This window comes from Hypanus sabinus, chromosome 6 (genome assembly GCF_030144855.1).
Source record: "Hypanus sabinus isolate sHypSab1 chromosome 6, sHypSab1.hap1, whole genome shotgun sequence".
Taxonomy (NCBI): Eukaryota; Metazoa; Chordata; class Chondrichthyes; order Myliobatiformes; family Dasyatidae; genus Hypanus; species Hypanus sabinus.
Genome location: NC_082711.1, coordinates 12,550,181 through 12,573,433, shown reverse-complemented (window position 1 = coordinate 12,573,433; position 23,253 = coordinate 12,550,181). Strand labels below are relative to the sequence as shown.

Here is a 23,253-nt window from a genome sequence, read left to right as displayed (position 1 = left end):
TATCCACCCGCCCCCCCCAGAAGTTTTCATGTTTTATTGTTTTATAACATTGAATCACTGTGGATTTAATTTGGCTTTTTTGACACTGATCAACAGAAAAAGACTCTTTCACATCAAAGTGAAAACAGATCTCTACAACGTGATCTACATTATCACAAATAAAAAATACAAAATAATTGATTGCATAAGTATTCACCTCTTTAATATGATGCACTAAATCATCAGTGGTGCAGCCATTTGGTTTTAGAAGTCATATAATCAGTTAAATGAAGATTGCCCTGTGCAGTCAAGGTGTTTCAATTGATTATAGTAAAAATACACCTGTATTTTTACAGGTGTCCAACTGCTGCTGAGTCAGTATCCTGGCAAAAACTACACCATGAAGACAAAAGAACACTCCAAGCAACTCTGCAAAAAGGTAATTTAAAAGCACAAATCAGGAGATGGATACAAGAAAATTTCCAAGTCACTGAATACCTCTTAGAGTAGTTAAGTCAATCATCAAGAAATGGAAAGAATATGGCACAGCTGTAAATCTGCCTAAAGCAGGTCATCCTCAAAAACTGAGTGACCGTGCAAGAAGGGGACTAGTGAGGGAGGCCACAAAAGAGACCTATAACAACTCTGGGGGAGTTACAAGCTTCAGTGGCTGAGATGGGAGAGACTGTACATACAACAACTGTTGCCCGGGTGCTTCACCAGACACAGCTTTATGGGAGAGTGACAAAGAGCAATCCACTACTGAAAAAAACACACATAAAATCTCAGCTAGAGATTGCCAGAAGGCACGTGGGAGCTCTGAAATCAGCTGGACAAAGGTTGGATGGCCTGATGAAACCAAATTTGAATTTCTTGGCCATGGGATTAAACGCTATGTTTAGTGTGGAGTTTAGCTTACACATCACCAAAAACACTTCATCCCTACTGTGAAGCATGGTGGTGGCTACATCATGCTGCTTCACTGCAGCAGGCCCTGGAAAACTACCCAGGAAGGTAGAGGGTAAAATGAATGCAGCAAAAGACAGGGAAATCCTGACGCTGTCTGCAAGAGAACTGCGACTTGGGAGAAGATTTGTTTTCCAGCAAAACAATGACCCCAAGCATAAAGCCAAAGCTACACAAGAATGGCTAAAAAACAACAAAGTTAATGTCCTGGAGTGGCCAAGTCAGAGTCCAGACCTCAATCAATTGAGAATTTGTGGCTGAACTTGAAAAGGGCTGTTCTCTCACGATCCCCATGCAATCTGACAGAGCTTGAGCAGTTTTGTAAAGAAGAGTGGGGAAAAATTGCAGTGTCCGGATATGCAAAGCTGATAGAGACCTATCCTCACAGATTCAAGGCTGTAATTGCTGCTAAAGGTGCATCTACTAAATACTGACACGATAGGAGTGAGTAATTATGCAGTCAATTATTTAATGTTTAATAATTGCAATACATTTAGACTAATTTGTAGAAATTTGTTTTCACTTTGTAAACAAAAAAGTCTTTTCTGTTGATCCTTGTGAAAAAAAAACAAATTAAGCCCATTGTGATTCAATGTTGTAAAACAACAAAACATGAAAATTTCTGGGGGGGGTGGTGAATACTTTTCATAGGCCCTGTATGTGGCATACATTTAGTGTGAGCTGGGAGAGATTGAAAAGGAATCAGAGGGGCAACTTCTCCACGCAGCGGATGGTGAACATATGGAATAAGTTTTCAGAGGAAATGGCTTAGTATCACTAAAAGCATTTACCTGCACTGTACTTTTTCAGTAACTTTGGCACTTTATTCTGCATTGTTATAGCTTTACCTTATTAGCTCAATGTACTGTGTAATGATTAGACCTGTATTAACTGTGTGCAAGGCAAACTTTTCACCATATCTTGGTACATGTTACTCTAATATACCAATAGCAGTTCTGTTTGCCCTACTAGAGGAAGGAAGTAGAGGTTCACTAGAATGTCAGCTAGAATGCAGGGAGGGGCTGGACAAACTCAGACTGTTTTCTCTGGAGAGCCTGACAGAAACATATACAATTGTGAGAGGTCAGTCTTTTCCCCAGAACACACAGGGTGAGAGATGGAAAGCTGTGTGAGGTTTATATTACACAACCAGTGGTAGGTGCCTGATACTTGCTCCCAGGTGAGTTGCTCGAACCGTTTAGAGGGATGCAGGTAAATGAGAGTGTTTTAAACTGGCTCACAGATTGTTGCCAAAAAGCCTGTTCCTGTGTTGTAGTGCTCTATATTAAAATGGTCGAGAATTGAACAAATTACTGCTACGTTATGCTGGGCTAAAGCTCCAACTAGTAAAAGACCAGGATGACAGATGACAAAATCAACAAAAGCCAAGAGCGGTCAAATAAAATTTCACAAGCCTGCTGCAGTTTTGAGAGCAGATAGCCAAAAGCTTAGTCAAAAGGGAATTTTTAGGGAGCTTCCGAAAGGAGGAGACGATGCATGCGTTGGGGAGGGTGGAAATTCCAGCATTTAAACTTTTGTTGGAGAAACCAGGATTGGCATATGAAAGGCAGACTCAGAAAAAGAGGCAGGGAATTACAAGTGAACATGTTGGGCCAGTGAACCCAAAGTTCAGGAACAAGAGTTAGGGAACAGTCAGTTTCTGCTGTACTGTTTCATCTATGATGAAAGTAGGCCAGAAGCAGTGGAATAATCAAACTGAGAAAACTCCTACACCTTACATATACTTCCTACTTCTTTCTGACTAAATATTACAACAGCTCTTATCATCCAAAGTTTGTGAATCTTGTCATCCTTGTTATTCCTCTTTACTGGAACTCGAGGCCCTGAATACTGATCAGCTAATCATTAAGCAACTCTCATATGTCAGATGTGGACTTGCTCAATACCATCTGCTTCTAATCTACTCCCTGCTAGCTCATACTTAATAATATTATAACTTGCCTTCTCCAGTTTAGCACTATCCCTTCATCCTCAAAGTCTATGCTTGTAACTATCTTAAAACTTGAAGAGTTGTAATCACTGTTCCCACAAAGTTCTCCCACTGAAATCCCAATCACCTGGCCAGCTTCATTTCTCAATACAGATTAGCTTTATTTGTCACATGTACATCAAAGCATACAGTGAAACACTTTGTTTGTGTCAACTAAGATCAACGAGGACCGTGCTGGGCAGCCTGCAATTGTTGCTACACTTCTGGTGACAACATTGCATAATAACATAATGCAACATAGCATAATGTCACTGTACGTGCTACCCTGTACCGAGTCTAGTTGGATTATCTGCATATTGTTTGAAGAAACCCTCTTGGATACAACTAATAAATTCTGCCCTACCTAAGCCTCTCACACTAAGGAAGTCCTAGTCAATAATGAAGAAATTAAGATCTCCCACTATCACAACCCTGTTGCTTTTTATATCTTTCTCTTGAAGAGAAATTACTGATACCGTAGTTACACTTAGTCTTTTTGGATTCTTCCAAATTGTGTAGCTTGCCTCAATCTTTCCATGAAGCCTCTATTTCGCTTATTCTAAAGAAGAACAAGGATCCAACTGAACCCTCTTTATATAGGCCAATTTCATTACTCAATGTTGATACCAAAATCCTTTCTAAAGTTCTGGTTCATAGGATTGAAAATACATTACCTTCTATTATTTCTGATGATCAGGCTGGATTTATTAAAAACCAACATTCGCATTTTAATATACACCGTGTATTAAATGTTATTTACTCTCCTTCCCAGGAGATATCAGAATGTGTGATAGCCTTAAATGCTGAGAAGGCCTTCGATCGGGTTGAATGGAACTATTTATTTAAAACTTTAGAAAAATGTAATTTTGGACCAGATTTTATTCAATGGATTAAATTACTTTATCTATCTCCTTCTGCTCGGGTTCTTACTAATTTTCAAAATTCCAAACCATTTAAACTTCATCGCGGAACTAGACAAGGCTATCTGTTGAGCCCTAGCTTTAGAACCCCTTGCTTTTCGAGAATCTAATGATATCTGTAGTATTTTAAGGAGCAGTACTACTCACAAAATCTCGCTTTACGCTGATGATATATTGCTGTTTATCTCTAATGTTGAGACCTTGTTGCCTTGCATACTTTCTTTACTCTCCCGTTTTAGCCAGTTTTCAGGATATAAATTATACCCACATAAGACTGAATTATTTCCTTTAAATAATTTGGTATCAATTAATGTTAATCTCCATTTTAAAATTGTAAGGAATCAATTTACTTATTTGAGTGTAACAGTTAATAAGAATTTCAAACACCTGTTTAAAGAAAACTTTCTTACTTTATTGAATCATGTTAAAAGGATATCATTAAATTGGTCACCTCTTTCAATATCGTTGATTGGATGAATTAATTCTATTAAAATGAATATTCTACCTAAATTTATATATCTTTTTCAGACTTTACCTGTTTTTATTCCTAAATCCTTTTGTGACTCTCCTGATTCTATTTTATCCTCCTATATATGGAAAAATAAATGTCCTTGTTTAAATAAAGTTCATCTTCAACAATCTGTGTAAGCTACAATAAGTGTATGGGACACTGGAAAAATGTTGAATTTCCCCTTGGGGATGAATAAAGTATCTATCTATCTATCTAAAAAGTCTGGAGGGTTAGCCTTACCTAATTTTAGGTTTTATTACTGGGCAGTTAATATACGATATCTTACGTTTTGGCTATATTATATTAATGTGTAGACTGTCCAGTATGGGTCTCTTTAGAAGCTAACTCTGTTAATAAATTTTCTGTTATTTCTCTCCTTGGATCCTCACTTCCTTTATCTGCAAGTAAACTAACTGCTAATTTAATAGTTAAACGTACTCTGAGGATCAAGGGATATGGGGAGAGGGCAGGAAAGGGGTACTGATTGTGTATGATCAGCCATGATCATAGTGAATGGCGGTGCTGGCTAGAAGGGCCGAATGGCCTACTCCTGCACCTACTGTCTATTATCTATTGATCTGGATACAATTTAGAAAACACTTTGGTTTATAGAGATTTTCCCTTTCAAGTCCCATTTATTCTAATTTTTTAAAAACCCTCCATGACTGATTTAGTTTTTAAAGAATAAGACAGGTTGGGTTTTAAATGTTTTTGGGATCTGTTTGTTGGAGGAAACCTTTTTCATTTAAGCAATTGTCAGCTAAATATAGCTTACCCAAAACTCACTTTTTTAGATATCTACAAATCAGAGACTTTCTAAGATCTCAATTATGCACATTTCCTATAAGCTCTGATAAGAACTTACTAGACAATTTTTAGTTTGACACCTTTTCATAATGGTTCAATATCTAATGTTTATGGTATGTTACTGGAGACAAGGAATGTTCCTTTAGACAAAATTAAGAATCTCTGGAGACAAGATTTACAGACATCAATATCTGAGGAAACTTGATTAACACTTCATCGCTATGTGCTCGTCATTCCCTCATACAATATAAGGTGGTACATAGAACTCATATGACTAAGGATAAGCTATTTCATTTTTATTTGGATATATCTGCCTACTGTGACAGATGCAATAATGAGAAGCTTCATTAATTCATATGTCTTGGACTTGTCTGAATCTTGAAAAATATTGGAAGGAAGTTATTCAAACTTTTTCCTTTTTTCTTTTTTTTTAAAGTCAATGTTAAGCCTAAACCTCTGACGACCCTACTTGGTATTGTTGCAGGACAAGAGATTAAGCTGAAGGCATCTGATTTACATATTTTGGCCTTTAGCTCTCTTATAGCAAGGAGGATGCTTTTGTTTAAATGGAAAGATGTTTTTCCTCCTGCTCATACTCAATAGTTATGCGACATTATGTCATGCTTAGATTTAGAGAAGATTTGTTGTTCAATTTCTGAATCTCACCAAGACTTTCAAACATTGTGGGGACCTTTTCTGAATTATTTTCAAAACCTTCAACTCGTTGTTTAAGCAACGCACACAAAATGCTGGTTAATGCCCCTGCTCCCCTTCTTTCCCCATCCTTGATTTACTTATTTCCCCACCTCCCCTTTTTTTCTCTCTCTGCCCATCACTCTTTGCCTGTTCTCCATCTCCCTCTGTTGCTCCCCTCCTCCTTTCTTTCTCCCTAGGCCTCCCGTCCCATGATAATTTCCCTTCTCTAGCTCTGATTCCCTTTTGCCAATCACCTGTCCGGCTCTCAGCTTCACCCCACCCCCTCCTGTCTTCTCCTGTCATTTCGGATTTCCCCCCTCCCCCTCCTACTTTCAAATCTCTTACTAACTTTTCTTTCAGTGAGCCCTGACAAAGGGTCTCAGCCCGAAACGTCAACTGTACTTCTTCCTATAGGCACGTAGCAGGTACATCTCAAACCCTGCTACATGCCTCTGGTGAAGAGTAAACCTGCAACCTCGAGGGCAGTGAGGAAATGGTCGGGGCAAGCTTATGAGGCACTCCAGGGTGTTTTTGAGGTGACAAACTGGCAGGCAGTCTGTGAGCCACATGGAGAGGACATTGATGGGCTCACAGAGTGCATCACTGGTTACATCAACTTCTGTGTGGACTGTGATGTTCTGGCAATAACTGTTATTCAAATAACAAGCTATGGGTAACAAAGGGCATTAAGGACATACTGAACGCTAAAAAGAGGGCGTTTAGAGATGGAAATAGGGAGGAGCTGAGGACAATACAGAGGGACTTGAAAGCCAAGATCAGGGAGGCTAAAGACAGGTATAGGAGGAAGCTTGAGTGGAAACTCCAGCAGAACAACAAGAGAGAGGTCTGGAGTGGGATGAGGACCATCACTGGGTTCCGGCAAACTAGCAACAGAGGAGCTGAAGGGAGTGTGGACAGGGCCAACAAACTTAACCTGTTCTTCAACAGATTTGACACTGTGGCCCCTGCCCATCACCCACATGATTCATCTGTTGTCGGCCCCCAACCAACACATGCTCCACTCTCCCCTCCTACCCCTCCTCACAGCCCCCCACCCTGCTCTCATGACTACATCCCTCCCCCACCTGAAACCACCACGGTGGGCTTCACAGCTGAACAGGTGAGAAGACAGCTGAAACGTCTCCACCCAAGCAAGGCTGCAGGCCCGGATGGTGTTAGCCTCAGGGTGCTTAAAGCCTGTGCCCCCCAGCTCTGTGGAGTACTTCACCATGTCTTCAACCTGAGTCTGAGTCTCCAGAGGGTTCCTGTGCTGTGGAAGATGTCCTGCCTCGTCCCTGTACCGAAGACGCTGCGCCCCAGTGGCTCCAGTGACTACAGACCGGTGGCATTGACCTTAGACATCATAAAGTCCCTGGAGAGACTTGTTCTAGAGCAGTTCTGGCCTATGGTTAGGCCACACTTAGACCCCCTCCAGTTCGCCTACCAGCCCCACCTAGGAGTTGAGATGACATCATCTACCTGAACTGTGTCTACGCCCACCTGGACAAGCCAGCGAGCACTGTGAGGGTCATGTTTTTTGACTTCTCCAGTTTGTTCAACACCATCCGCCCTGCTCTGCTGGGTGAGAAGCTGACAGTGATGCAGGTGGATGCTTCCCTGGTGTCATGGATTATTGATTACCTGACTGGCAGACCACAGTACATGCGCTTGCAACACTGTGTGTCAGACAGAGTGGTCAGCAGCACTGGGGCTCCACAGGGGACTGTCCTGTCTCCCTTTCTCTTCACCATCTACACCTCGGACTTCAACTACAACACAGAGTCTTGCCATCTTCAGAAGTTTTCTGATGACTCTGCCACAGTTGGATGCATCAGCAAGGGAGATGAGGCTGACCACAGGGCTATGGTAGGAAACTTTGTCACATGGTGTGAGCAGAATCATCTGCAGCTTAATGTGAAAAAGACTAAGGAGCTGGTGGTGGACCTGAGGAGGGCTAAGGCACCGGTGACCCCTGTTTCCATCCAAGGGGTCAGTGTGGACATGGTGGCGGATACCTGGGGATACGAATTGACAACAAACTGGACTGGTCAAAGAACACTGAGGCTGTCTACAAAAAGGGTCAGAGCCGTCTCTACTTCCTGAGGAGACTGAGGTCCTTTAACATCTGCCGGACGATGCTGAGTATATTCTACGAGTCTGTGGTGGCCAGTGCTATCATGTTTGCTGTTGTGTGCTGGGGCAGCAAGCTGAGGGTAGCAGACACCAACAGAATCAGCAAACTATTTGTAAGGCCGGTGATGTTGTGGGGGTGGAACTGAACTCTCTGACAGTGGTGTCTGAAAAGTGGATGCTGTCCAAGTTGCATGCCATCTTGGACAATGTCTCCCATCCACTCCATAATGTACTGGTTAGGCACAGGAGTACATTCAGCCAGAGACTCATTCCACCGGGATGTAACACTGAGCGTCATAGGAAGTCATTCCTGCCTGTGGCCATCAACTCCTCCCTCCGAGTGTCAGACACCCTGAACCAATAGGCTGGTCCTGGACTTACTTCCACTTGGAATAGTTTACTTATCATTATTTAATTACTTACTGTTTTATATTGCTATATTTCTACACTATTCTAGGTTGATGCGACTGTAACGAAACCCAATTTCCCTTGGGATCAATATAAGTATGTCTGTCTGTCTGTCTGTTTGCCTGGCCTGTTGCGTTTCACCAGCATTTTGTGTGTGTAACTCATTGCTTAAATTCAGATGTTGGCTATTATTAATTTTTATTATATGAGAAGGTATTTAACTTCTTTTCTCCTTAATGAACAGCTTCAGTCTTGGTAGGGGTAAGATTCTTTTTTTTGTAATAAGTTAGTATAGTTCAATATAACCTGATTAACTTACATGAATACAGGGTAATTAGATTGTTAGAATTACAGATAGAATGTAATTGGTAGTTTTTAAAATCTTTTTTGACCTTTTATATATACTTTATTGAACTCTGTATTCTTCTATGTAGAAACTAATAAAAATATTGGAAAGAAGAGAAATTGCAGAAGAATGGTGAGTTCAGGGCTAGAGTGAAATTTATTAATAATGTCTGAATTCACTGTATGGGTTACTGGTCCAAGATCTATACTGTCAAAGAGCTATAGTCTTAACGATTTGGATAACAATGAAGGTGGCATGATAAATCTGCAAGTAATACCAAATTTGGTGGTTAAAGAAGGTATTTTAATGTTAAATGACCTAGATCAACTGGGGAAGTGGGCTATGGAATAGCAAAGTACAAAGTAAAGATTTTTGGATCACTTCTAGGGAAGTGGGACCTGTATAAAAGAGATGGTTTGCACCTGAACTGGAGGGAGACTGATATCCTAGTGAGAAGGTTAGCTAGTGCTGCATGGGGACAGGAGGGGTTTAAACTAGAGTTATAGATGTTGTTCAGACCTCAGGCAAAGTCAGGAATCAAACCTGACTTTGGTGTAACTTATGTTCTGAGCTGCATATATTTCAATGCAGAAAATACCATAGGAATGTCAGATGAGCTCAGAGCATAACACATGGTATTATGATACTGTAGCCATTAGTGAGACTTGGTTGCAAGACGGGCAGGACTGCCTGCTCAATATTAGAAGCGACAGAGTAGGAGGGGTTAAAGGTGGAGGAGTGGCATTACTAATCATGGAAAATGTCATGGCATCGATAAGTCAGGACAGACTGGAGAACTTGTCTAGTGAGGCTTTATGGGTGGAAGTGAGGAATAAGAAAGTTATGGACATGTTAATGGGGCTATATTACAGACTACCCAGTAGCCCACAGGATTTAGAGGAACAAATTTGCAGAGAGATCATAGAACGTTGTAAAAAACATAAGGTTGTTATAGTATGTGATTTTAACTTTCCAGATATTGACTGAAAATCCCATACTGTAAAAGGACTAGTTGGGATAGAGTTTATCAAATGTATACAGGAATGTTACCTTAATCAGTATGTAGAAGTTCCAATGATACCTGATCTGCTATTTGGGAATGAGACAGGGCAGGTGACAGAAGTCTGTATTGGGGAAAACTTTGTATCCAGAGATCATAATGCCAGCAGTTTCAGAGTAAATACGGAGAAGGATAAGTTTGGTTAGCAAGTTGAGATTTTAAATTGGAGAAAGGCCAATTTTGATGGTATTAGAAATGATCTGGCAAGTGAGGATTGGGACAGGCTGTTTTCTGGCAAAGATGTACTTGGTATGTAGGAGGCCTTCAAAAGTGAAATTTTGAGAGTACTGCGCTTGTCAGAATAAAAGGTAAAGATACCAAGTATAGAGAACCTTGGTTTTCAAGAGATATTGAGGCCCTGGTTAAGAGAAAAAATTAGGTGCATAGCAGGAATAGGCTAGTAGGAACAAGTGGGGTGCTTATGGAGTATAAGAAATGCAAGAAAACACTTAGGAAAGAATCAGGTGTGCTAAAACAAGGCATAAGACAAGGTGAAGGTGAATCCTAAGGGATTCTACAGATACATTCAGAGCAAAAGAATTGTAAGGGACAAAATTGATGTTCTGGAAGATAAGAATGGTAACCTATGTGTGAAGCCAAAATAGAGGGAGGAGATCTTAAATGGATTTTATGCATCTGTATTTACTCAGGGGATGGCCACAGAAGTGAGGCAAAGCTGCAGTGAGGTCATGGCCCTATATAGATTACACAGGAGGAGGTGTTTGCTACCTTGAGGCAAATGAGGCTGGATAGATCCCCAAGGCCTGACAAAGCCTTGCAAAGCGGCAGTTGGAATGTAGACAAGTGTGAGGTGTTGTACTTTGGTAGGACCAACCGGGGTAGGTCTTACACAGTGAACGGTGGGGCACTGAGGAGTGTGGTAGAGCAATGGGATCCAGGAATACAGGTTCATAATCCATTGAAAATGGCAGCACAAGTAGATAGGGACGTAAAGAAAGCTTTTGTCCCATTGGTCTTCATAGATCAAGGTATTGAGTTCAGGTGATGGGATGTTATATTGAAGTTGTATAAGATGTTGGTGAGGCTTAATTTTGGGCACTATGTGCAGTTTTGGTCACCTACCTACATGAAAAATTTACAGAGTACAAATTTATGGAGTACAGAGAAAATTGACAAGGATGTTGCTGGGACTGTAAGACCTGAGCTATAAGGAAAGATTGAATAGGTTAGGGCTTTGTCTGAGAAACATACAAGAATGAGGGGAGATTTGATAGAAGTATACAAAATTAGGAGGGGTATAGAGTAAATGTAAGCAGACTTTTTCCACTGAGTTTGGATAGGACTACAACTAGAGGTCCTGTGTTAAGGTGAAGGTTGAAAGGAGAAAATTTTAAGGGGAACACGAGGGAAACTTCTTCACGAGTTTGTAAGACTGGAGAATGAGCTACCAGCACAAGTGGTTCATATGAGCTCGATTTCAATGTTTAAGAGAAATTTGAATAGGTACATGGATGGTAGGGGTTGGGGGGGGAGGGGGGCGGTGGTAGCTATAGTCCTGGTGCAGGTCGATGAGAATAGGCAGTTTAATTGGTTTGGCACGGACTACATGGGCCTGCTTCTGTGCTGTACTTTTCTATGACTATGTTTCCATGTAAAGCTACAGTCAGCCCTCCTTATCCGTGAGTTCCACATGCGCGAATTCAACCAACCGCGAATCGCGAAAACCTGGAAGTGCTCTTCTATCACCTGTTGCTCAAGCATGTACAGACTTTTTTTCCTTGTTATTATTCCCTAAGCAATGCAGTATAACAACTATTTTACATAGCATTTACATTGTATCGGGTATTATAAGTAATCTAGAGATGATTTAAAGTATACAGGAGGATGTGCGTGGGTTATCGTGGATCGGGATCGAAAAAAAATCAGAAGTTCTCTTACTAAGAAAGTCAGAACAGATACATCCGATATTATTTAGCGTCAGTTAGTCAAATGTTTGTCTTAGTATATAGTATATATTTTACCTTTCTATGCATATAAAACACTTAAGAATGTATGTTTCAGCACCGGGCTTGGGAGCCAGTGACAGATCGCTCCTGAGCACACTCTCCATCTGTGCCGGGTTGATGTGGAGGATCAAAAACCCAAAACCCAATAATTAAACCACTACGTTGCTTAGTAATAATTGCAGCTTTCATTGGGGCAGGGCCTTTCTCACTTTATCCTTTAAAATTGTTCTGATCATTGACCGACTGTAGCCGAACGCTTTTCCAATGACCGATGGCGTTTCATCTCTTTCCGATTGCTTTATTATTTCCACTTTATTTTCAATCGTGATCATGATTATTTTCGGGAACAGAAACACTGTGGATTCAGAGCTTCACCACTGGGTCCTAATGTCCACCACACTGAGACAGGTTAAATAAGGTCTGGGGTTCCGCTGGGTCCTAAGATTCACCACTTTGAGACAGGTTGAATAAGGGACTTGAGCATTCGTGTTTTTTGGTATCCGCGAGGGGTCCCAGAACCAATCCCTCGCGTATAAGGAGGGCCAATTGTATTATCAAAATACGTTTATGTCACCAAATACTATCTGAGATTCTGCAATTTCTTGCAAGCATTCAAGAAATACAACAGTATCAATGAAAAACTACAAAGACTGATAAACAACTAATATGGAAATGAAGTCAAATACTCCAAATAAAAAAAATACATAAACAATTTTATTTAATTAGGGATATAGTATGGATCAGGCCCCTTTGGCACAACAAGCCACACTGACAATCGACCCACCAATTTAACCCTAGCCTAATCACAGTTCTATTTCAAATGACCAGTAACCTACTAACCAGTATATCTTTGGACTATGGGAGGAAACCAGAGCACCCAGAAGAAACCCTCACACCCACATAATATACAAACTTCCTTTCTGAGCTGTAATAATGTCGCACTATCTGCTACACTACCGTGGAACCCTAATACCGAGAACATGAATTGCAGAGTCCTTGAAAGCGAGCCCACTGGTTGTGGAATCAGTTCAGAGTTGAGTTGAGTGAAGATATCCATGCTCGTTCAGAAGCTTAACGAATGAAGGGTAATAACCTGAACCTGGCTGTGTGGATGTAGGGCTACTATACCTCCTTCCCAACAGGTAGTAGCGAGAAAAGAGCATTGGTTGAAAGGACTAGAAAGGGTGGATGTGGATTGAGGGGAAACCCATTCGAACAAAGGTAATGAGGAATTTTTTTTTTAGCCTGAGAGCAGTAAATCTGTGGAATGCTCTGCCACAGACTGCAATGGAGGCCAAGTCCATGCATATATTTAAGGCAGAAGTTAATCATTTCCTGATTGTTCAGGGCATCAAAAGAATATGACGAGAAGGCAGGTGTATGGGGTTGAGTGGGATTTGGGATGAGCCATGATGGAATGACAGAGCGGACTTGATGGGCTGAATGGCCTCATTCTTCTCCTATGTCTTATGGTTTTACAGTGTGAGTCCTTGATGATGGATGCTGCTTTCTTATGGCAGTGCTCCTTGTAGAAGACAAAGGCAAAGTGATGATTTTGGGAAGTTAAACTGGGACAGGACATACAAATGGCAGAGCTCTGTGGAGTATTACTGAAGAGAAAGGCCTAGGGGTACAGTACACATTTCTCTAAAAGAGGTGACATAGGTAGACAGGGTGATGAGAAGGGCATATGGAATGCTTGCCTTCACCTGGAGGCACTGAATACAAGATTTGAGAAGTCTTGCTACAGCTGTAAAAATTGTTAGCTTAAATGCATTTGGAAATTTGTGTGTAGTTTGGGTCACCAACCTATTGGAAGATATAATTAACTAGATAGGGTGCAGAAAAGAATTACAGGAATGTCTGGATGGACATCTTGGCTCTAATGGATGAGTTGGGACAAAGGGCTTGTTTCTATACTGTTAAGTGTCTTGTAAAAGTATTCAGCCGCCAACACTTTGTTCACATAAATGAGTATTTTAACCAGGGAATTCTATCAATTTAACTGAGATTTTTTATTTGTGAATCACATGCTCCTTTTTTCACAGTAGAATCCAAAAAAGGGAAGATTGTAAAGCATGGAAAACTAAAAATTCAAAAACTGTAATGTCAGCAGTTCAAAAGTATAAATCCCCTTCTGTTCAGTACTTTGTTGAACTTCCTCTCTGATGCACCATTACAGCCAATAGACTTCTTGGCATTGCACACTGTGATGAAACAAGATTTGCCCATTCCTCCTTGTGAAATTGCTCAAGCTGTGCCAGGTTAGTTGGTGGACAACAATCATGAGGTCTTGCTAGAGATATTTGATTGGGTTAAGGTCAGGACTCTGGCTGGGCCACTCAAGGACATCAATTCTCTTCATTTGAAGCCACTCCTTAGTTGGTCTGTGCATTGGGTTGTTGTCCTGCTAAAGACCAACTTCCTGCCCAGCCTAAGCTTTCTGCCAGAGGCTAGCAGGCTTTTATTTAGCAGTGTATTTGGCAGCATTCATTTTCCCACCAGTCCCTACTACGGAAAAGTATCCCCGGAGTATGATGCAATCTCCACCACACTATGCAGTAGGGATGGTGGTACCTGGCTTCTGTGCAGTATTAGGTTTACACCACACATACTGCTTAGTTCCATGTTAGTCTTAGCGAACCACAAAGCCAACTTTACAGTATATTCTAAGTGACACTTTACAAAGACTTTACAGGCAAGGATATGATTTTTTTTTTTAGCCCAGTCTTCTTCCTTGCCACTCTTCCATAAATACCCTTCTTGTGCAAGGCCTTAGTGATTGTGGAGCTGTGAGCTACATCTCCAGTTGTAGCCACAGACTTCAGGGTGATGGTTGGCATCACAGTAGCCTCTCTTACAAGTGCCATTCTTCTCCAGCAACCAAGCTTAGAGGGATGGCCTGATCTCGGCAGTGTGGCTGCAGTTTCATGTTCTCCCATTTTTTTCACGATGGACACAACTGAGCTTTATAGTATGTTCAGTGCCTTTGAGATGACCTTGTACTCTTCCCCAAATTTGTGCTATTATCATTTCCATTACTTATTTTAAATACTCTTTTTTCTTCATTTTGGTTTGATCTGTTGAAAATCTACCAGACTGCTAGACCTTACAAAGAGAGGGGATATTTATTCTTATGAATTCATTGAAAACTGGTGATCTTCCAATTATTTACAACAACAAATTGGGGGAGTTGGTAAGGTAATAAATTGAACCTCAGGAAAGCTGGTGTAGAAAATACAAAGGGGATAAATATTTTTTCAGCCTCACAACTTTGGTTTTTAATTTTTAGTAATTTGTTGACAGGTTTTGGAATTTTTCTTTTGATTCGACATGAAGCACAATATAGATTAGTTCACAAAAAGTCCTGCTGCAATATATTTTAAGTTTAGGAAATGAGACAGTAAAATGTGCAAACAGGGGCCGGGTATTTTTTTAAGGCACTGTAATCCTTTGACTCGATGAGCTAGTGGAAAAGGGAGAGAAGAGGCAGAGGTAGCAGAATGGGTGGTTTTCAATCTCAGTGACTGAAAAACGTGAACACATCACACTTACCAGAATTGGAAAATTAAAAAAAAACATGCATTACTATTGCATTCCAGGAAGGTCCTGAAATAGTGAGTAGTTTTGGCAGAGGAGATGGTTTTACTTTTGTTTTAAACTGATTAGATATTGAATCCCAAATGATGCAAGGCTACTTGGCTATTATACTGCTACTGTGTTTTGAAGCTTGCTCTGTGTGAAAGGCCCAGAAAGGAGGGCTTTACAATGAAGAATTTGAGTCCCCATTTAAAGTAATACTGTAAGATATAGGAGCAGAATTAGGCCATTCATCCCATCGAGTTTGCTCTGCCATTTCATCATTGTTGATTTGTCAGCCCTCTCATCACCATTCTCCTGCCTCCTTCCCATAATCTTTGACCCGTGATTAATCCAGAACCTATCAACCACCGCTTTAAATATACCCCCTGACTTGGCCTCAGCAGCTGTCTGTGGGAACAAATTCCACAGATTCACCCCCTTCTGGCTAAGGAAATTCCTCCTCTTCTCTGTTCTAAAGGGATGTCTTTCTATTCTGAGGCTGTAATCTCTGGTCCTAGACTCCCCCACCATTAGAAACATCTTCCACATCCACCCTAGGTCTATCAATTACTTTGCTGGCCACACTGAACATAGAACAGTACAGCACATGTTGTGCTAACCTATATAAGCATACCCCATGATTAAGATGTTGCTTCCATTTTTCTTATATCCATATGCCAATCTAAATCTATTAGCCTCTAGCACCATCCTGAGCAGCGTGTTCTACATACGGACCACACTTGTAAAAAAAAAGTGCTACTTCTGAGATCTCCCTTAAACTCTCTTCCACTCATCTTAAAAGGACGTCTTCTGGTATTGGCCATAGCCAGTGCAGGATAAAGGTGCTGGCTGTCAACTCTGTCTATGCTTCTCATAATCCTACACTGGTGCAAGATGCTGCTGGTGACAAATGGCAACGCTTTGTGGGCATCTTACAAAACTTCTAAGTATATTTTTTCTGAACTACTCTCAATGCAATCACATCTGTAATTTCCCTTTAAGTCACACATTGTTGTCTTTTCTACTTTGGTTGTTCGCCCATCCTGTTGATTCTTTTGTGTTTCTTGGACTTACTGTGAATGCCCGCAGAGTGGGATTAAACGTCAAATGCATGAAAACTGGTCCCTGGGTTAACTCACCAAACTAGCCAAAAACAATAGATGAAGGGTCACATGCCAATGCTGTAAAGTGCCATTAAGATCAGGCATATGCTAATGAAATGAACCTGATCAGGTGTCAGATCTCTCAGTGGGAAAGCATTTTGGAGGTAGAGATAACCTCTTATTACTACTAAATGCTCCAAATAGCATGCACCTCAAACAGCCTCTGACAACTAAGTCCAGTTCCTGGCCTCCACGTGTAGCTTAGCTACTAAGCCCAGCAGAACCATTTCTACTGACAGGAGAAGAGACAAAGGTGGGTTACTGAGGCCTTAAAACCAGTTGCTTCAGACAGATGGGACTCATCAGCCATGGTTGGCAGCTCATCCGGGAGGAGGAAAACTCTGATCTCAAATCTCCATTGCCTTGTGCTAGATCCAGTCATGTGGAAAGGTTTGGGAGTAAACTCCCAGCAAAAATCTGGAGCTGGGGTCCTTAAGGCAATCCTATGAGTTCAACGCTGACTGGCAACTCCTGCGATGCCGCTGATGTTAAACTATCGGTCTCTGCTGTCCCTTTGGATTTATCAGCTGTGTGGAGAGGGGAGGGAGAACATGCTACAGGGGTAACAGCTTCCTTTCCGTATCGTATTGCACTGGCTTGCGGCTGTGACGCAAAATCTGCGGTCATCCCCAACCAGTGGAGGGCCTCAAATAGCTAAAGGAATCTCCACATTAAAGGTCAGTAATACTTCAGAATTGGAGCATTAGTAACTGAGCACTAACATCACCCTAGAATCCGTGGCTTACATCTTGGTGAACCAAATGGCTCTGGTCCCCTGATGTGCAAAGGAGAGTTATGCTCTTCAAAGGCCTATCTCTCCTCGGTTGACTGCATACTGTTACCCCGCCTCGGCATTATCTTATGGCTTCCACACTACTGCGCCATTATGGCTTCACTGCAGACGTAGCAAATGTCCAAAGTACAAGTACACAGAGGTAAAAAACAGAACAGTACAGCACAGCAACAGATTCTTCAGCCCAAGACATCTGTGCTGAGCTCATGATGCTAAATTACCTTAATCCTTTTTGCCTACACATGATCCACATCTATCCATTCCCTGCATATCCATATGCCTATCTAAAAACTTCCTGAAGTCCATTTCTATACATGAATGACTTAGACTCAAACTCACTTTGTCCTGATGCACAGCTCCAATGGGGGAATTAAATCATCCTCTCCTTCCAATGGACATCCTTCCGATGCATCTGGAAGACAACAGAAGGTGCAGGTTAACAGGTAACGATTCTATGTGTAGAAGTTAAAAACAAGATCATTCTGGAAACTTGGAACGGATCAATGAACATCCGAAAGAGAAAGGTAACATAACATTTCTGGACCAACACTTCACAGTGGATATTGATGGCAGTTACATGAGCTCAGGGATTTTCCATATTTCCTGTTTACATGCTCTCTTTTCTCTGCTGCCATCAGGAGTCTCAGGCTCCACACCACCAGGCTCAGGAACAGTTATTACTCTACAACCATCAGACTCCTGAACCAGAGGGGATAACTTCACTCACCTCAACACTGAACCAACTCCACAACCTACAGACTCAGTTTCAAGGACTCGACAACTCCACAGCTCAGCATTTAATGCCATCATTCCCACAATCCTAATTGAGAAGTTGCAGAACCTGGACCTCTGAACCTCTCTCTGCAACTGGATCCTCGACTTCCTAACTGGAAGGCCACAATCCGTGCAGATTTCACATTTCGATTCAAAATCAGACTCTTCCTGTCTCTCTTTTATCGAACAGCTTTGATTCTCTGAGAACTAACCATCAGGTTCTGACACAATCAGGTGAGAAATCTGATTTAGGAAACAAATGTGTAACAGGAGTCTGCCATTAAGCGAAATCACAAAATGTTCCAGTGAACAAAAGGCAGCTTCCCGAGAGCAAACCATGTTTCCTTGTTACTATTGTTTTAGGAACTAGACATGCTGGCAGAAAATCAGAGGGTGAGCTGGGTCATGACCAATTTTAAGCACCAACTTTTATAGCCAAGGACCCACAGTCCATTGGTGGCCTGAGATGACTCTGACCAACAGCAGATGTTGCAAGTCAGTTCAAAGTGGGGTCAGAAAAGTCATCAGAGTAGGCTGGATAGATAGTGAGGAAGAAGAGGTTTGAAGGAAATTCTGAAGTTTAAGGAAAATAAAAAGCAACTGATTTGAGCATTTGGAGAAATATAGTCTATCCCTAATCACACTATACTTCTCCAAGTGTTTGTAAATCCTGTCCCTAAGAAATGTCTCCAATGGTTGGCAAATTATTGGAGGGGATTTTCAAATACAGGATTTATGAACATTTGGAGAGTACGGCTTTGTGACAGACAGGTCATGCCCCTCAAGCCTGACCTAGTGACAAAACAAATTGATGAAGGTACAGCGCTGGATGTGGTGCATATGGATTTTAATAAGGCATGGGCTCAGTCAGGAAGCATGGTATTCAGGAGAACCTGGCTGTGTGGATTTGGAATTGGTTTGCCTATAAAAGGCAAAAGCTGTTCGTAAATTCAATTCTATTCCAAGTTTAATTGTCATTCAATCATATATGGATACTCAAGAATGTAGCCAAACGAGACAGCATTACTCCAGGGCCAAGGTGCAAAACAGCACAAAGTACACATAGCATGTAAAAGACAGCAAGCACATAAAAGTATCAGTAAGATATAGCCACACAGTAAAAGAGTCCAAATTCGGCCATCAATGCTGCAGAAAACTGCCGAGCAAATGGTGGGGGGGGGGGGGGTGAGGGGCATCAGCACCAATTCCAGCCTGAACGGCTCTCTCTTCTGATAGCTGTAAACAAGCAACACCGCATCTACAGGCCTAGTCCTAACATGTACAAGATAGCAAGCACACGTAGGATATCAGAAAAATATAACTACAGGTAGTCCCTGAGTTACGAACGTCCGACTTATGGACAACTCACGCTCACGAACCAAGGAAGGAGAACGCTGTCCGCCATTTTAAGTCGGATTTTGATGTCATCCGCCATTTTAAGTTGTTGCCGTTGACACTGTGTTGAGTGTTTAACTTTGTATTTGGCTTAAATTTTTTTTAGTAAGATTCACCCTGCCCCCCCCACCCCCATTCTGGACGGCTGGTGGTGCCATGAGATCAGCGCCAGGCTGGAGAATGGAGGTTCCCGAGTTCGATCCAGTGACAGATCACTCCTGTGCCGGGTTGATGTCAATCCAGTGACTCCCGTACCATCTGTGCCGGGTTAATGTTGAGCTCGCAACTCAACCTCGTAAAAAAAACACTATCACCACCAGTTTAAACTCCCACGCAGAATATTGTGGAGGATCAAATACCCAAACACAGCACAGCCCCCACTTGTCCCATTTAGTCTGTCTCAGTGCAGTGGAGTTTAGGACCCGGGGTATTCAGTGTGATGGCCCTTAGGACCCAGCGGATCTCGGGAGCTGGCGCAGCTTGGGACCCACCGCCCGCAGTGTTTCTGTTCCATTGATGGGAAGCGATCGCGATTGAAAATAAAGTGGAAATAATAAAGCGTTTGGAAAGAGGTGAAATGCCATCGGTCATTGGAACAGCACTAGGCTACAGTCGGTCAATGATCGGAACTATTTTAAAGGATAACTGATAAAGTGAGAATAATGGAGCATGTGAAAGGCCTTGCCCTGATGAAAGCTACAATTATTACTAAGCAACACAGTGGTTTAATTATTGGAATACATACTTTTCTTAAGTGTTTTATATGCATAGAAAGGTGAAATATAAACTATATACTAAGACAAACGTTTGACTGACACTAAATAATACCGGATGTACTTGTTATGACTTACGTACGAATTCAACTTAAAGACGGACTCAGGAACGGAACTCGTATGTAACCCGGGGACTGCCTGTATACAAAATATAATGCATATACATAGTCCAGATCCTGAATCCATTGAATGATGCAGAAATCTGCAGTCGATCACAAAAGAGGTATGACTTCTGCCAAGTGAATACTGGAGCAGGTGGGGAGAAAAGCATCAACTCCAGCCTGGGTGCTGCGGCATGCTACCCCTGGAGGAGTGCACCGGCTCCAATGCCTCTCTAAACAGGCTGCTCTATGGCCTGATGCTCTGAGTCCACTGAGTGCCATAGATATCTAAAGTCGAACACATAGAGCTGGTCCTCTGCAGAGTAAGCAATGGGGGCAGCACCAACTCCAGCCTGGACACCACACCACACCACACCAGCCTTGGTGGAGCACACAGCTCTGATGCCTCTGTCCTGAGGCTGTAAACAGGAGACTTGGCTTCAGGCGTAGTCCTTGCTGTGACTGAGGCCCAGCTCCTTCAACACTCGCCTCGGCAATAAACCAATGAATTGAACGCAGCATTCCATGTTAACAATGTCCAAAAAGGTCTTGCAATCACAAGAAAAGCGATCAAGACCACAGACCTCCTTCGACTCAGGAAGTAGCACCATGTGCAGCTCATTCATTTTCCTGCCATCAAGCAATTCACTGAAGGGGTAGACCTGCAGTACTTTAACTTCTCAAAGGACAGCACGATCTTGTGGTGATTAGATATATATTTAAATAGGACAGCAGAACCTTTTTTCACCCTGTAGAAGCCAATGCCACCAAACCCACTGCCACGGAGCATATTCTGCCTGGAGCTCTGTGATTAGTGGTGACCCATAGGGATCTGTTCTGAGACCCTGTCAGGAGTAGGCCAGTAGCAGGAGTAGAAACCACAGGCTTTGGCTCAAAAGAGACTTTGGCTCGGAAAAGGCATCAGCTCGATTAAAAGTGTCTGTTAAGATTTCTTTATGTTTTTTAAATGGCTGTGGTGGTGTACTTCATGCTGGATGTTGGAGAACTGGGAGACACAGAGTCTCCTGGAAACTACATCCGTGTGAAGTGTATCTGGCTGCAGCACCTTGAAGACCACAGCTGGATGACCTTCGGCTTGTACGGGAGAGTGAGGATATAATTGATCAAAGTTACAGGGAAGCAGTCACCCCGAACTTGCAGGAGGTGACTGTCAGGAGAAATGGAAATGGGCAGTTAGAGCAGAGCACCCCATGGCCATTCCCTTCAAGACCAAGAATACCGCTTTGGATACCTTTATTGGGGACGACCTCCCGGGAGAATGCTACGGTGACCGGGTTACAGGCACTGACCATGGGTCTGTGGTGCAAAAGGGAAAGAAAGAGAAGAAGGAAACAGTAGTGATAGGGGACTCAATAGTGAGAGGAACAGACAGGAGCTTCTGTGGATGTGAACGGGACACCCTTATGGTATGTTCCCTCCCAGATGCCAGGATTAGGGACATCTCAGATCATGTCCACAGCATTTTAGAGGGAGAGAGAGAGCAGCCAGATGTCTTGGTACATATTGGTACCAATGACAAAGGAAAGGAAAACAAAGAGGTCCTGAAAAGAGAATTGAGAGCGCTAGGTAGAAAGCTGAGAAGCAGGACCTCCCGGGTAGTAAATTTCTGGATTGCTGCCTGTGCCACGCGCCTGTGAAGGTAGAAACAGGATGATATGGCAGATAAATGAGTGAGAAGCTGGTTCAGGGGGCAGGGCTTCAGGTTCTTGGATCACTGGGATCTCTTCTGGGGGAGGTATGATCTGTACAAAAGTGACGGGATGCACCTGAACCCGAGGGGGACCAATATTCTTTTGGGTAGATATGTTAGAGCTGTTGGGGAGGTTTTGAACTAATTTAGCAGGGGGTGTGGGAACCGAAGGGACTCAGGATAGGACAGATGGTAAAAAAAGTGAAGATAGCGTGTAGTCAGACTGTCAGGAAGGGCAGGGAGGTGATGGGATTTAGTTGCAGCCCACAGGCTGAGTATCAAAACATTCGGGATGCAGAGTCAGAAAGGATAGCAAATACAGTACTCAAGGTGTTATATCTAAATGCGCGTAGTATAAGAAATAAGGTGGATGATCTTGTTGCACTATTACAGATTGCCAGGTATGATGTGGCCATCACTGAATCGTGTTGTAGCTGGGAGCTGAATGTCCTTTATTACACGTTATACCGGAGGGATAGGAAGGTAGGCAGAGGGGGTGGGGTGGCTCTACTGGTAAAGAATGGCATCAAGTCAGTAGAAAGATGTGACATAGGATCAGGAGATGTTGAATCCTTGCGGGTTGAGTTAAGAAACTGCAAGAGTAAAAGGATATTGATGACAGTTATATACAGGCCTCCCAACAGTGGCTGGGATGTGGACCACAGATTACAACAGGAAATAGAAAAGGTGTGTCAAAAGGGCAACGTTATGGTAGTCATGGAGATTTCAGCATGCAGGTTGGTAATGGATCTCAAGAGAGTGAGTTTGTTGAATGCCTAAGAGATGGCTTTTTAGAGCAGTTTGTCGTTGAGCCCGTGAGGGGATCAGCTGTACTGGATTGGGTGTTATGTAATGAGCCAGAGGTGATCAGGGAGCTTAAGGTAAAAGAACCTTTAGTAACCAGTGGTGACAATATGATTGAGTTTAACATGAAATTTGATGGGGAGAAAGTAAAGTCTGATGTAGCAGTATTTCAGTGGAGTAAGGGAAATTACAGTGGTATGAGAGAGGAGCTGGCCAAAGTAAATTGGAAGGAGCTGCTGGCAGGGATGTCAGCAGAGCAGCAATGGTGTGAGTTTCTGGGGAAAATGAGGAAGGTGTAAGACATGTATTTCAAAAATGAAGAAATACTCAAATGGTAAAATAGTACAACTGTGGCTGACAGGGGAAGTCAAAGC

At 42.3% G+C, this 23,253-nt stretch overlaps 1 protein-coding gene across 3 annotated transcripts in view; it reads right to left on the bottom strand.

The window, feature by feature from the left end:
• mindy4 (MINDY lysine 48 deubiquitinase 4) overlaps nt 1–23,253 on the bottom strand; it is a 331,295-nt gene that overhangs the window by 13,179 nt on the left and 294,863 nt on the right. For 2 of the 3 annotated variants that reach the window (XM_059971726.1, XM_059971727.1), the window contains exon 17: nt 17,661–17,733. In XM_059971726.1, coding sequence (XP_059827709.1) covers nt 17,661–17,733 — 73 coding nt within the window. Of the gene's footprint in view, nt 1–17,656; nt 17,734–23,253 lie in introns of those variants that run through there. The other variant, XM_059971728.1, reaches the window with a different exon arrangement.